This window comes from Gallus gallus, chromosome 4 (genome assembly GCF_016699485.2).
Source record: "Gallus gallus isolate bGalGal1 chromosome 4, bGalGal1.mat.broiler.GRCg7b, whole genome shotgun sequence".
In the NCBI taxonomy this organism is placed as follows: domain Eukaryota; kingdom Metazoa; phylum Chordata; class Aves; order Galliformes; family Phasianidae; genus Gallus; species Gallus gallus.
Genome location: NC_052535.1, coordinates 74,468,446 through 74,482,780, shown reverse-complemented (window position 1 = coordinate 74,482,780; position 14,335 = coordinate 74,468,446). Strand labels below are relative to the sequence as shown.

At 35.8% G+C, this 14,335-nt stretch overlaps 2 protein-coding genes across 33 annotated transcripts in view; one reads left to right on the top strand and one right to left on the bottom strand.

Moving 5' to 3' along the window:
- PACRGL (parkin coregulated like) overlaps positions 1–14,335 on the top strand; it is a 38,956-nt gene that overhangs the window by 9,158 nt on the left and 15,463 nt on the right. For 12 of the 14 annotated variants that reach the window (XM_040699433.2, XM_040699432.2, XM_046940750.1 and 9 more), the window contains exons 5-8: positions 118–252; positions 901–1,008; positions 1,897–1,977; positions 4,048–4,171. In XM_040699433.2, coding sequence (XP_040555367.1) covers positions 118–252; positions 901–1,008; positions 1,897–1,977; positions 4,048–4,104 — 381 coding nt within the window. In that variant the 3' untranslated portion in view covers positions 4,105–4,171. Of the gene's footprint in view, positions 1–117; positions 253–900; positions 1,009–1,896; positions 1,978–4,047; positions 4,172–5,620; positions 6,533–14,335 lie in introns of those variants that run through there. The other 2 variants (XM_040699421.2, XM_420764.8) reach the window with 2 other exon arrangements.
- KCNIP4 (potassium voltage-gated channel interacting protein 4) overlaps positions 4,948–14,335 on the bottom strand; it is a 382,096-nt gene continuing 372,708 nt past the window's right edge. For 17 of the 19 annotated variants that reach the window (XM_046939866.1, XM_046939865.1, XM_046939873.1 and 14 more), the window contains 4 exons: positions 11,826–11,933; positions 11,036–11,140; positions 10,587–10,649; positions 6,395–6,560 (listed from right to left, as the gene is read on the bottom strand). In XM_046939866.1, the coding sequence (XP_046795822.1) occupies positions 6,513–6,560; positions 10,587–10,649; positions 11,036–11,140; positions 11,826–11,933 (324 nt within the window). In that variant the 3' untranslated portion in view covers positions 6,395–6,512. Of the gene's footprint in view, positions 6,561–10,586; positions 10,650–11,035; positions 11,141–11,825; positions 11,934–14,335 lie in introns of all 19 variants that reach the window. The other 2 variants (NM_001396136.1, NM_204555.2) reach the window with 1 other exon arrangement.

The following is a 14,335-nucleotide window of genomic DNA, read 5'->3' as shown; positions in this document are numbered from 1 at the left end:
TGTTTTGAATTGATGTAAGAGACTCTAAACACTGTCTTTCTGTTATGTGAAACTTTTTTAATGATGTCTTGTTTAACAGAATAACTATTAAGAGAATGCATTTTACATTTGCACCAGGGTCTGAGAGAGACAAAGCATCCCTATACGTTTGTTTCAAAGGAGGGTTTTAAGGAATTACTTCTGGTTGAAGGTGCTACTGAAAAAGCCATTCCCCTGTTGCCTCGTCTAGTTCCTGTGTTAAAGACTGCATTGGTATGTGTTACTCTTCTTGCAGAGATTTTCACAAGTATTTTTTATTTATTTTTTTAGAACTAGAAGAATTATTCTTGTCTGTTCTTCTTGTCTGAGATGACAAAGCACCGTAGAAGTAGGTAAGAGTGTGAAGGTTGCTGGCAGGTGACAAAGTTGTAGTTGGCAGGGCTAAATTCATTGAGCCAGAAAGCCATTGGTTCCTGTGTTTCTCCAACAAATATAATTATTGTTATGAATTACTTAAGAATTACTCTGAGTTCATTATGTTTTCAACTAAAATGTTGGTTCCCAATTTTGATGTATCCACATTTTAAAAAAGTTCTTCCTAATAAGCTGTGCAGCACTGTACATAGGATACATTTCAAAAGTGAAATATTAGATGTAGTTTCTCTTGCTTGCCGAATGTATTTATTTGCATATCAAGTATAAATTAGCAGTGTCCTTTTTTTATTTTATTTAATTTAGTGCAGTAATTTCACTGACAAATTGTGGAGGCTTTTGTTTTCTACTTTCTGGTTTTCCAGTAGTTTTAGTTAATTAAAAGTACAGTAATAAAAATACAGTCATAAAATAGAGATTGCATTTTTGAAGAGTTTGTGCACTTGTCTGAATATTAGTCTGACAGGACTTCTTTTCCTTCCCTTAAAGGCCCATTCAGATGATGAAGTATTTGAAAGGGGATTAGACGCTTTAGTTCAACTGAGTGCTGTTGTTGGCCCATCTCTTAACGACCATCTTAAGCATCTGCTCACAAATGTAAGCTTTAATGCTGTAGTAAGAGATTATTTTTATGATACTTTTGTTGAGTTGTTTACTGTAATATCTGCATGGATAACATTGGAGGACTCAGCAGTTCCATGAAAAGCATTACTTCATATATTTCTCTGTGCAAGTCCATCATTCCTGAATAGTATAATGACTTCAAAAGTTGTAACTGTGCAAAACCTGATGTTAATGTAAACTGGAGAATAATTGAAGTGTTCTCTGTTTAAAAAAAGATTGGACTTTTTGACCCTGAGGTGAAATAGATGCTATGTTTTGAAACAAATATTATTGCTAAATGAGTTCTGCACTTCAAGGGTGAATGTTTTCAAAAATCTGTGTAAGTGTCAATAAATTATTATAGGAAGATATTTCTACTTCCTGGAGGTGGGAATTCTGCACATGGAAGTTTTATTCAGTAACCTTCAAGTTGAACGGGGGAACGTATTTTTATACTTCCCTTCTCTATCAGACAGACATGGTTTAATGTAGCTTTCTTCCAAATAGAATTTTTACATCAAAATAAAAGGAAGAGAGAATCTGCAATATTTTTTTAGAGTGTTTCCACTATAGTAAATCTTTTTTGGTGCATATGAAAAGCATGTTAAGTTTTCATGTGGATAGCACTTCAAGAATGACTTTGTATTGATTGATTCCTCTTCCAAATTTGTTTGCTAAAAGGAAAAAAATTAAACTGTTTGGCTAACAGATGAGAACTTCAAAGTAAGCTCAACAGTTAACGTTTCACTCCTTCTGCCTTGACTTGACTGAGATCCATACTTTGATATCAGCTACAAGTTATAAAATGGTGTTTCTTTTGGCTCTCATTTTGCAAAGAAAAGAGAATGGGCTACAGACCTCTTTATTTTACTTTTCCAATAGCTTTCAAGGAGATTGATGGACAAGAAATTTAGAGAAAAAATCACTGTTGCTTTACAAAAGTTGGAGCAATATGGTGGAAAGGTGAGTTGACCAGACAGTAATATGTAAACTGCACACTGGAATGCATCTTTGCCAAGATAACTTCCATATCTGGCTAACAGATTAATAACCCTGCTCAGAGAAGTACTTATTTTAACACCTCATAGCTATTCATATTGTATAAAACAGAGGATTTTTTTATTATATTAAACTGTGGCAATTCCAGTCCACTGCAATAGTTGTTTTAGTCCTTTTGAGGTATTAAGTGATGATAGAAATGACCTTAAATCTGCACTGCGTGAAGCGTATTCTACCAGTTAGCTTCTGTTGTTTCCCATTTTTTATTTCTCTCTTTTATTTGTCTTCACCATTATTTTAATCTCAGAGCAGGAAACACAGGAGTGTGTTTCAGTAAAATGTTCCAGGGGATCAATAGCTACATAAGAAACAGAATGGCCATACTCCAACAGTGCATCAGTCCACATTTGAAAGACTCTTTTGCAGAGCCAGCATCCATCCATGTGAATCCCTACCAATGTTATTTGCTTGGAAGATTTTATTCTTCCTGGTGGGAAGTTTATGCAGCCTTAGTGGTTAAATAAGTCACTCTCTGTTCTTTCTTTTGAATTTTTCACTTTTCTGGAAATTCTTTTTCCAGGGTTTAAAATGGGTGTGGAGTGGGTTAATATCCAGGATGCTTTATATGAGTCCTTAGTTCAAGTTAGGCACCGCAGCATTTACGAAGTAGCTTTTCACGCTGAGTTAAGCATGAGGGCTTCTTGTACAGACCATAGAGTAGGGTAGATACCCATGAAGAGTGATCCATGAATTCACCAAATGTTAAATGCAAATTGCTCTTGGCCCCTTTTGACACCTGAGTCAGGCTGAATATTTGCCTTCCTTCAGTGCACCTGGGATGAAGGCTTTGTGTTTCTTTTTCTGAGCCTAAAAGCGCTTTGCTCAGCACTCTTTTAGCTCATGCTAAAAGAAACAATTTGCTGTTATTGATGATGCCTGCCCATTTCCTAATAGCTTAGTATTTAGGTCACTTACTAAGAAAATCAGCTGCTCACATTTTAGCCCATCTTGGTTGACCCAGAGGTTAAGATCATCAGTTGCTACACATTAAAAAAAAAAAAATACTTAAACAGTAAAGTACTGAGGAGTAGTATAGTGCTGAACATTCTGTTCACAACTTTTGTTGTGCTATTCATTGTTCATCAAGAAGGAGAGAAGAAAAAGTGAGAAAAGATTGGCTTGGACGTTCATCTAGAATGGAAAGTATTTGTTCTAATGACCCCATGAGCAGTTGCATGTATGATACTGAATGACCATTGGTAAAGAACAGAAATAATGTGGAGGGTAGGGACCCTAAATGTAGGTCCTACCATTTCTGTGCCTCTTTTTCCTAATAAACAACCATATAATCAATAGGCAGCAGCTCATTTTTAGGGGTACTCATATTCATTTAAGGGCAATAGGAATGTTCATCTTGCAGACTGTGTGATATTGTCACAAAGCAGCATGAAAGTTCCTGATTTGTGTTGAGTGAGATGAGGAGAGGAAAATTACACTTCATTTTGATGTTCTGAGAAAGTCCAGATAATAGAGCTGATCCAATAAATCATTAAGCCACCTCTAATTATGATCTCTGCCTAGTAATTTATTGTTGTCTATCAGATTACTGTGTGGTCTTTCTGCACATCTTTTAAAATTCTTTACAAAAAAAAAAACCAAAAAGCTGGAAAGAAGTGCCTAGGTTGTGATCCCAGTCAGTGACATTACGTAGTACAACCAATGAATTTATCTACCATTAAAAAATGAGTTACAATGTATATGATCAGCACTCTTTTTGGAAATCTCTTCCAGCATATTCACTCTCCTTCCTTAGTTAATCACAATGCTGTCATTTTTTCACTCCATTATTTTCAACTCTTTTGAAAGTAAATTTCTTAGTAAATGATAAATTCTAATTTTCTACCATCTTATTTCATAGCAGTAAAGGCAACTAAAAGTTTTGAATTATATAGTTTATAGACATGATGTGAATGCTCTCAAATGTAGTGCTAGTGCGCCTTACTTTGTTTAAATATATTCTATTTTTGTCATCAGGCAACAGTGACTATCATCAAATCAAAAATTCCAACCTATTGTTCTGTATTCCCCTGAGCAAAAAATCCATAGTGATTTGTGAGGTCAAGCCTGAAGATAAACTGCCTGTGAACATCACTTTGTGGTACGTTATATTCTCTTAAATTAATCACAGTTCTTTTTCAGTATAATGGAGTGTGGGAAAAGTCCCATAAGTTTGTGAACATATGATTATGAAAGACTCTGTTAATTCTCTGTTGGCTGCTATTTGTTTATGCATTGTGCTTACAAAGACATTGGATATTATTTCAAAAGCAGAGTAAATAAATTTATATTTTGTTATAAATTACGATTTCCATTAATAGATCTGCATAATATGTTTTGTATATTTGTGGAACACTAAATAATTTGGCTGCAATTACTTAAATGGCAATTAACTTTGTGTTAAATTACATACACTTTTGAAACGTTTAACTTCTTATCCTGTGCCACGGGCGCACATGGATGCAGTTCTGGTTCATCAGGACTTAGTGGATTAGACACAGAATTGTAAGAGCCCACCTAGACTTCTTTGAGAGTCAGCTTTTGAAGGTATGAAGCTGAATATACTATACATGTAGCAAACAGGGAGCTTGCTCAGCACATTGTTCTCAGAAACCAGAGCGCATTTGACCATTAGTGTAATTGAGCTTGATTGCAAAATGTCATTCAGCATGTCTTGTTAAATATTACTGTTCATGTGAAAACAGTTTCAGAATATTCAGAAGATTATTGCTGGCTGGCTAAATTAAATTTAATTCAGAAGAGTTCTAAGTCAATATATATGTATTTAAGCTTTTTAAAAGAAATTAATTTTGTTGGCAGAAATCTTAAATCTGAAGTAATACAACTATTTAACAACACAAAAAATTGCTCATGCTGCTTATTTTTCTTTGTTTACTTTATTTCTTATTTTTTTTTTTACAAAATTTGCACACTTAGTTTACACAAACACTCTACAGCAAATTTCAGGTGTACATGTATTGTACTACTCTTATTCTACACTGGTGATAGCAGAGCAGCCTTCAACATGCCTCTAACATTCCATCTCTACACCAGAATAGATACCTGATTTTTTTTTTTTTTTGCAGAAGAATGTTTACAACATTCTTTCTACATCATTAATCCCATTTCATGTTTTCTGCAGCAATGTCACGATGAAGTTTGGCCTATCTCTGATAGCATTTCACCTATTGGAAAGTATTGGCATAAATCTCTGGACAATGTATCTTAAAAATTACATGTATTGGAAGGGGCATTAGTATATTTTAGGTACATACATTTTTATCTAGGTTTTGATAATTAAGGTTTCTCCAATCATAATGAAGAAATGATCCTAAAAAAATTAATGCACTTATCACATATAGATAATATTGTATAGTTGAAGCTTCATTTTTTTTCCTGAATCTTAAGATAGATACTACAAAAATGCTGACACAGATGTTAGCTTGTCTAGTAGTCATTAGTAGGTGTTACTGCCTAGTGATCTTCATTCTGTGCACTGAAGAGGAATGAAAATTTTAAAGTAACTTCTTTTTTTTTTACTTTATTAAAGGCAACAAGACACATACTCACGGGAACAGTGGTAGGAACCAGTTAAGTTTCCTTCATTAAAAAAAAATTCAAATTCAGAAGATTCATAATTTTCAGCAAAGAACTTTGTTTACATGTCCAAGAAGAATTAGAAGTACAGCATGTAGAACATGTTGACATTTTTGTCATGATAAATTAAATGCAGATTTACTAGATAAACATATTTGATAGCAGCTTACCAGTATTTGTTAGGGAACAGAACTACTGAAACAATCGTAATTTAAATGTGTTTGTTGTTTAACACTTCTTCCTCTCAAGTTACCTATTTTACTAGGTTTGGGAGGTGTTTCTGAAGAGGACCAAAGCAAGTCAAATGTGAAAGGCAATTGCTGCAAGCTATGCATTGGACATCAGTGATAGCACTTTAACTCAAAGTATTAATTAAAAATATGAGGACTACACCGTACAAACATGAAAAGAAAATACATGGTAATGCCTCTGTATAAATTAGAAGCTGAGCCTTAATAAGTACGCTCAAACACCCAGAGCTGAATCCAGTACAAATGTGTAGCAAAACTAAGACTATTTTATTTCCTTGTGAGATTAAATCTATTTTATCTAGGGTTTGGAATGATAATAAAATGCATGTCAGGTTCTGTTTTGAGGGGTTTGAAATAAAACACTGACTTCTCAGAATGATCTTGCTAAGTAGCCACTGCTGAAGTACTAAAATGTATAATTTTGAAAGATTTAGGGAGAAAACTTTAATAACAAAAAAAAAAGACTTCTTTGCATATTGCATTTCTCAGTATAAAGCTGAGTAATTTATTTATGGTAGAGTGGGAAATCCATCTTTTAGATTATGTTGCAGAATTGCTTATATTTGTCCATTAGTTGTTGACCTAATGCCTTCATTAAATCACATTTTCAAAGAGCTGCATGGACCGCATTATATTCTCATCCTGTGAAAAACAAACACACAAAACAAACGTGAAGATCATACACCATTACAAATGTAGTTGGCAAATATCTATAGTGAAATTAGGTGGGACAAACTGTACACATGTAATGACAACACCTGTTTTTCAGCTTGTTTGGAAGAAATTGTTAGCAGAAAAAAATTAATGGATATACTCCTAATTTTGGAATTGCAGAGATTAGAAGGGACCTCAGGAGATCATCGAGCCCAACCCTGCTACTAAAGCAGGTACCCTACACTAGGTTACACATGTAGAAGTCCAGATGGGACTTGAATATCTCCATAGAAGGAGACTCCACAGCCTCTCTGGGCAATTGGTTCCAGTGCTCTATCACCTTTACCATAAGGAAGTTCTTCTGCATGTTAGTAAGAAACTTCCTATGTTCAAGTTTTGTTTTGTTTTTAATTTATCTGGATATATACCAGTTAATACTTAGCCAGTAAGTAGTCTAGCCACCTTTAATTCAAATGAATAAAACTTGACTGTTTTAGGAAGAAGTCTTATGAAAGCAGTGCAGAAAAGAAACAACAAAACAGTTCTCAGATTATCATAGTGTTCTCTGCAACTGATATTCAGGCCTTCCAGTAACACATGACTAGTTAGAAATTAAAGTTAAAATTATTCACAGTTCAGTCCAATGGCTGATATGTTTCATGGAAAACAACTTTGAGTAATTTTCTCAAATTATGCTAGCAATTTATGTTCCTCAAAATGCTGCTATATGAAGTAATGCACAACTTACTTATTTAGGCCCCTTTCTACCACACCAACCAGCCAAAGGACAGAGGAGAAAGAACTGGATAGGAGCAAGAGGAAAAACTTTTGCAGTCCTTACTTTTTCCATGAGCAAAGATAGGTCCTTATACCCGGTGACCAGACAATGACCATACTCAATGAAGACTGAATGCTCTGTAGTTCTTTACATAACTTCCTACTGTTTACTTGGTGAAGGGATAGGCCATCCTTTGCACAGGGACTATGAATTCAGAGTCCTGAACTTGATATGTTCCCTAGACTGTACAGTGCTACCTCAATGATAGTTGTGCCAAACAAGTACTCAGCACAAAGAGGGGATTTTAAAAGAGACAGTAATGTATTTGTTTAAGAACAAAGAGGCCCTTGATGTTACCAAAAAGAAAAAAATAAATAAATCACAGGAACTGAAAGTGGGGCTTCTCTAATATGCCCTACTGTGTTATTTCTTGCTTTTAAAGCATGCCACACTGATCTTAATTATCACATAACAGCAGTAAAAGGGATGTACTTCTAAGACCCACTAACATGGCTTCCAAATCAAAATAGAGGAGCAGCAGCAGTTGTCAGAGGCTGGCAAGTCTTGCCCAAGAGATCATTCAACAGAAATTTTCTTTCACTTTTTCGTGGTAGAATACACTTCTAGTACACTATAAGATTCACACTAGAAGGGATCTTAACTTTAGAGTTTGGTTGAGAGTGTTTGCAGTGCTAGTTTTCTTGCACCATTTTGACTCATCTTGCAGCTTGGAATAGAATGTAGGGAATGGTGAACATTTCCTGTATGCCTCTAGAATATGAAAGCTGCATCCAGATGCAGCTTTCACTGCCATATTCATCAGTGGGCATTCCCATTCCAAGGTTGGAGGTAGAATCATTTGTTATGCAAAACCAGGACAAAGTTTTAAGCAGATTTGGTCTAATATCAGCTTGTATACCAAAGGATGGCTTGTAGATGAGGAAACAGATAGACAAAGTCTAGGGAACTGAGGGCATGCTGTGACCCTGTCCTGATTCAGCAACAAAAAATTCTGGTAAGCAAAAGATAATAGTAGAACTAGCAGTACCCTGTGCAGAGTGCCAAGGATAGCTAAAGGTGTGAGCTGGTTTCCTCAGCAGGAAAAAAAAAAAAAAAAACTAAAGGAGTATTTTGCAGCTTAGGAAAGAGATACTGAAAGAAGAGTGATAATGATGATATATGCTGTTTTTCCATAGAACAAGAGTACAGAAGGACTATAAAAAAAAGGACTATGAAAACACGGCATATATGTCAGGATCAAAATAGATGAGTTTACGATAGAAAGGATTACAGAATTATTTACTTTTATTTTAGGCATTGTTATATACTCATGAAGGATGAGACTTCTCACTCTGGAGTGATGCAAATCACTGCGTGCTGAGAAAAGAAAGGAAGCCGAACATTATCTTTCTAGATCAGTCTCGTAACTACTAATTTATTAACAAAACATTTTCCTATAGTGTGTTTTAAAAGGAAGAGGCTACTACTGTCCTTTGGGAGAAAGTTGAAGCCGCATTAACAGAGCACAGCTCCTTAAGGAGTTTTCTTGAAGGACTCAGGTTGAATTCAAAACCCAAATCTCATTTCTGAAACTAAATCCTGACACAGATATGAATTAAACACTTTGCAGCTCAGAGCTGTTAATAAAAGAAAGGTCTTAGGAAGTCTAAAGACAAAAAATGTGGGCAGCAGCATATCTTTTGTATGTCATCATTTGGATTCCACATCAAGCAGAGCAGCAAGATGACCTGTTCTCTAAGATGAGAGAATGGTATCTGTCATATTGTGACAGAGATGCCCTATAAATCACTTACTTTGAATACTCAGAAGAGCTAAATAAGAAATCTACTAACAGAAGTGAGAAACTGAATCACTTTGGCAAAGGAGAGCAGGCAACTCTTTACCAAAGGTACTAATTTTCTTTGTAAATGAAGCAATCCATCCATTACTATAATCACTATATTCAGGTAAGTCTTTCATGTAACTTCTAGAACTCTGTAGTCCTCAGCTGGGAAATGAACTTCATCTCTGTTTCAGATGATCAGTGTTAGCAGAGCAAATACCTGTCACTCATATTGAGTAAGACTGACAAGCTAGAACCGCCATCAATGTGATACGACACTGCTGACAGATAGGACACAACCCAGTACCCATTGCTAAGGATACACAGGACAACCAAAAGTAGAACTGTTTTTTCTTTCATATGCTAAAGTCAATAGATTAAAGTTGATCAAAAGACTCTGTAAGTGACTACTAAGCGGTTGCAACCTCTCTGTATTTTGCTACTTTTAAATCATGAGAGCAATCCCAAGGATACCTAAAAACAAAAGACAAATTCTAGCATATCTGTGCTATTTCCAGTTCTGCTTTCCATATTCCAAATCACTATGAATTTATCACTCACTAACTGCATTGTTCTTTCCTGTCTCTCGTCTACTGCTTACTTCTTGGTGTTGGAATGCAGTGCACGCAAGAAACAATACACACAGCTGATCTCTTGACAGTTTCACACTAATCAGCCAGCTTAGGAAGGCTGACGTAGCATCTGAACACAACTACAATTCCTTATATTTTTCACTGCAACAAATAGCGTTGGTTTTGTTTTGCCTTATCAATTTTCATAGTGTAATCAAGCCCACCTTATCACGAGGTGTAACGCAACATTTTGGAGTACATAACAACATAACCTCTCATCACACTAATAGTTGGTATCATTATTTAATATTATTTTTCTCACATTTTTCAACTTATATATTAATGGCATCTCCTTAAAATTATGAAAAATGCATCTTTCCTCACATTGGCTCCTGGTGTGAAAACAAGTCAGTTTCCAAGGGCAGAGCAGTGAAAACAGGCTGTAATTCTTGCTGCATGTTTACTTTCAATCCGGGCTCAAAATGCTGGAAGCTGCTTTCAGCAGTTGAAGGAAATTAACAGCCACCTAGACAATGTAAACACTTGCAACTGCTAATCATCTTACTGGCTTGCCTTGGAAAAAAAACAAAACCAAAAACAACAAAAAACATGCCTGCTGTTAACTCCTGCCATTCAACAATTTGCAAGGTGCTTCCACTCTCCCTAAAACTTCCTGCTTGGGGAACACTCCTCTATGTGATAGTTTTTCAAGTAATATGCTCAGTGTCACTTCAAATAAAAAAAAAATAATAATAAAAAAATCAGTGTATGATAGCAGTAGCCAGCTGATACGGATTCAACACTTATCACTGGGTACTTACCTTCTGGCAGCTCTCAATGAATTCATCTATGGTAACTACTCCATCTTTGTTTTTGTCCATTTTCTGTTCAGAAAGAACAAAGATGTACGATTACACTCCCAAGATCTACTTAAAAAGTCATTTTTAATATTAATTTCACTGACATGTTGGCCTAGGGAACAACTAGGCCAAAATGCTGTAATGATGTAGGACGTACTACACTAGCTTGAAGAGCTTGTTGAAAAGGTGAGATGTGGTGAGTGGATCTGTGAGACAAGTGCCTTGGGATGAACCATGGAGAATAACAAAATTGACAGGCTATGCAACATTGAAAATCTTTCTATTCTATTATAATCTACTACATTCTATTCTACATTCTATACAATCTATTCTATTAAATCAATAAATGAAAATCTTTCTACATCTGCAAACAGAGTAGTCGTTTTGGTTCCCTATGTTACCTGACCCACCTGGAAAAATGTTTCCACATGTTGTCTAGGTGTGTCCTCCTTGAGAACAGGATAAGTGCATTTCCCCATCATATCATATATTGCTTTCATGATATCAAGCATTTCCTGAAGGGAAAAAAAATACATGCAATTCAGAGTGCATTATATATTGTGCTTTGATTCAGAAAACACAATTAATTTCTATGATCAGCATTTTAGAGAAAAAAATTACATTATTATTTAGTGACCGAACAGCTTCAAGAATGTAATGGACGTTCATAGAAATTCTAGCATGTTGGTTCAGCCTTCATTACTTGTTCAATATGTGCAGATGAATGTTTCTGATTTTAAGTACTTTAAGTGATTCAGAATATATGCACATTCACTGTGAGAAGAGTCTCCTAAAATGTAATGCATAAGTAAACAGAAAAAGAATTCTAAAGCAGCAGGTTGACACACAAGACCTTCAGACAACTGAGTTTTCAAGAGAAAGAAGAAATACCCACACACGAACTTGCACACTTGCAAAGAGTCTTCCATTTTTATCAGAAGGTTTGGATTTTGATAATAGCAGGAGTTGCAAAAACTGTAAGAGTAACTATAGGTGCAGGTCATCTGCTGTACTCTGTACATAAATGTTAAGTTTGTGATTTTTTTTTCTTTTTCAATTTTGATATATGCCTTAAAATGAGAAAAAAAAATAGCACATTTAGTTTGATAACAGTGGTTCTTCCAACCCCATTCTTCTTTCAAAGCAAGACCTCTGTATACAATCTTCAGTGTCAGTATTAGTATAAAAAGTAGACCTTACCTCTTTAGTTATGTATCCGTCCTTATTTATATCATACAAATTAAAAGCCCAGTTCAGTTTCTCCTGCACTGTCCCTCGGAGTAAAATTGAGAGACCCATAACAAAATCCTAAATGGACAAATGATCTTGGTAAGTTTGGAATGGAGCAGCATTTCACAAACACTCAGAAATGCAGACAAATCCATCAGAATCACAGAAATCTTGAGAGCTTTGTTGTTATTTCACTTGACAGTAAGTGTTAAGGATCGCTGGTTATTTAAAAAATTTAAAGTCTAGGCACTGTATACTACACTAGTAATTAACAAGTAAATTGAGCAATTTTCTATAAAATAAGCCACTGTTTTCTGTTAGCAGGTTCATCCTCTGAAATGCCTCAGTTAAGAAGTCTTGTTGAACTAATTCCAAGTAAAAGCAAACCCCATGGTGTAATGATTCAGAACAAAGCTTTAGCAGGAGTTAGATTAATCTGAGCACAGAAGGCCAATTTTGGAATAGCTATCCGCTGAGGAACATTACGTTCTTGTTATATGTATACCTCATTGGAAGTAGAATATACAGTTCTCAGAAAACTCTTAGTTGGATCTTGTGCAGTCAGCATTAAAAACTGAATGTGTGCTACCTCAATACTTAAATCTTTCATTGGAAATCCAATAGGGAATGGTAGTTATATCCGTGTGCCATCTCAGTGGTCTTGTTACCCAGCAATACTCTATTGCTTTAGATCTACTCCACAGAAGTAAAAAAGAAGACTGTTGAAATAATATACGTGTAGCATTTGGCTATGGATAACTGAAAAATTAACGTTAGTTAGGATTATTCAGACTATGCTCTTGATCAGCAGACAAGCATTCTGAAAACTGATATACTTATGTAACACCAGAGCTAGAACAAGATTTTTACTTCACAGTTGTAATGCTATGTGATGGAAAGTACAGCAATAATAGTGGAGTGGCACAATTCTAGGCTACAGTAAATGAGAACAAGCCCAAACACAGCAGCCATAGATACAGGGGAAAAAAAAAAAAGGAAGAAAAACTGCTTAACTTTGGAAGGTCTCAAGAAGGCAGTGATCTCCAGAGAGATACTCTCACCTCCCCTGCCAACCCTTAAATGAGCTTCAGGAAGGAGCGGATCCTGGCTGCACCCCTACCAGTCACTAATGCATGCACCTGAGTTCCCCTGGGTTGGGCCTGCCTTCCCACCAGGTGGTCCATCACTGTTCAGGCCATGATAGTATTTTCACTACAACAGTTAATATGCTTTCAATAACACAAACCTTATTTGCATTGCATGAACACTGTCCAGACTAGAGAAGATAGCAATCAGGCTGCACTGTCATCTGTCTTCTGCATTTCTTAGCTCGTTTACTGCATTTTCTAAAACAGTGGCTTTTTTTTCCCCTAAACTTTTCCTCCACTTATTTCTATTGGATAAGCTTGTATACCCATAGATCTGTGAAATCGTCCCTGTAATGTGTCAAGCACAATAATTCAATAGCTTATATTTAAATGTGCATTTTTACATTATTGTTAAAGACATACAGGAATTCTTTAGAGTAACACTAAAGCAGAGATTACAAAAGCTGAATGATTCTGTATTGCCTTTGGCAAAGTGTGCATTTCCTTAAAACAGGAACAATGGAAAAGAATGCATGAAGGTTAAACATAAATTACAAAGGTCTGATGTACCACACAGTCAAATAAGTGTACCCAGGGGAGTAAAGCAAACACAGACATCACAGCCTTAGATGCTCTGGTAAGCAGAGCTCTTTTGACAGTTTCAGTCTTTAACAATTCCAGTAGTATGCTCTGGGTTTTATTAGTCTGTCATAAATTTCTGTTACTGGTACATGTGCCCTTTGGGGTAAATTAATACAAGAGTCTTGGAAAGAGTTTTGCTCAACTTATCTTGTCTACATCTCAATGACTAATTGAGGGTCATAGGGTCAAATCTCCAAACAGCTCTTTAACAGTGTGCTATTAAGTATTAAAATGTCCAAGAAATTCAGAACAGATTTGATCCCATTACAGCATTAGCAATTAACCTTTTTAATTCAGTACTATTTCTTTGCATTTTTTCTGCACTATTTTACTTCCTTCCTGATGCCGTGTTTCTTGAATTCTTCTGCAGAGGTCTCCAATAACTTCATTTTCTTAAAGTATTATGTGTCACAACTCTTGACACCAGCAACATTTGCATTTATTCTGATGCTTAGAGGAGTGAGGCAGTGGAACAGGCTGCCCAGAGAAGTAATGGATGCCCCATTCCTGGAGGTTGGAATGGCCCCTGGAGGGGCCCTGGGCAGCCTGATCTAGTGTGGGGAACCCCTGCCTGCAGCACAGAGGTTAGAACTAGATTGTCTTTAAGCCAACCCAAGCCATTTGATGATTCTTCAATAATATCTACTTCCCTTTTTCTGATTATTTCTCTTTCTTCCTTTCTTTGAGGCACCCACTCATACGTTAGCTGTCTTCCTGACAACTCAAAACCTTCCAGGTGTATGCTTTAAG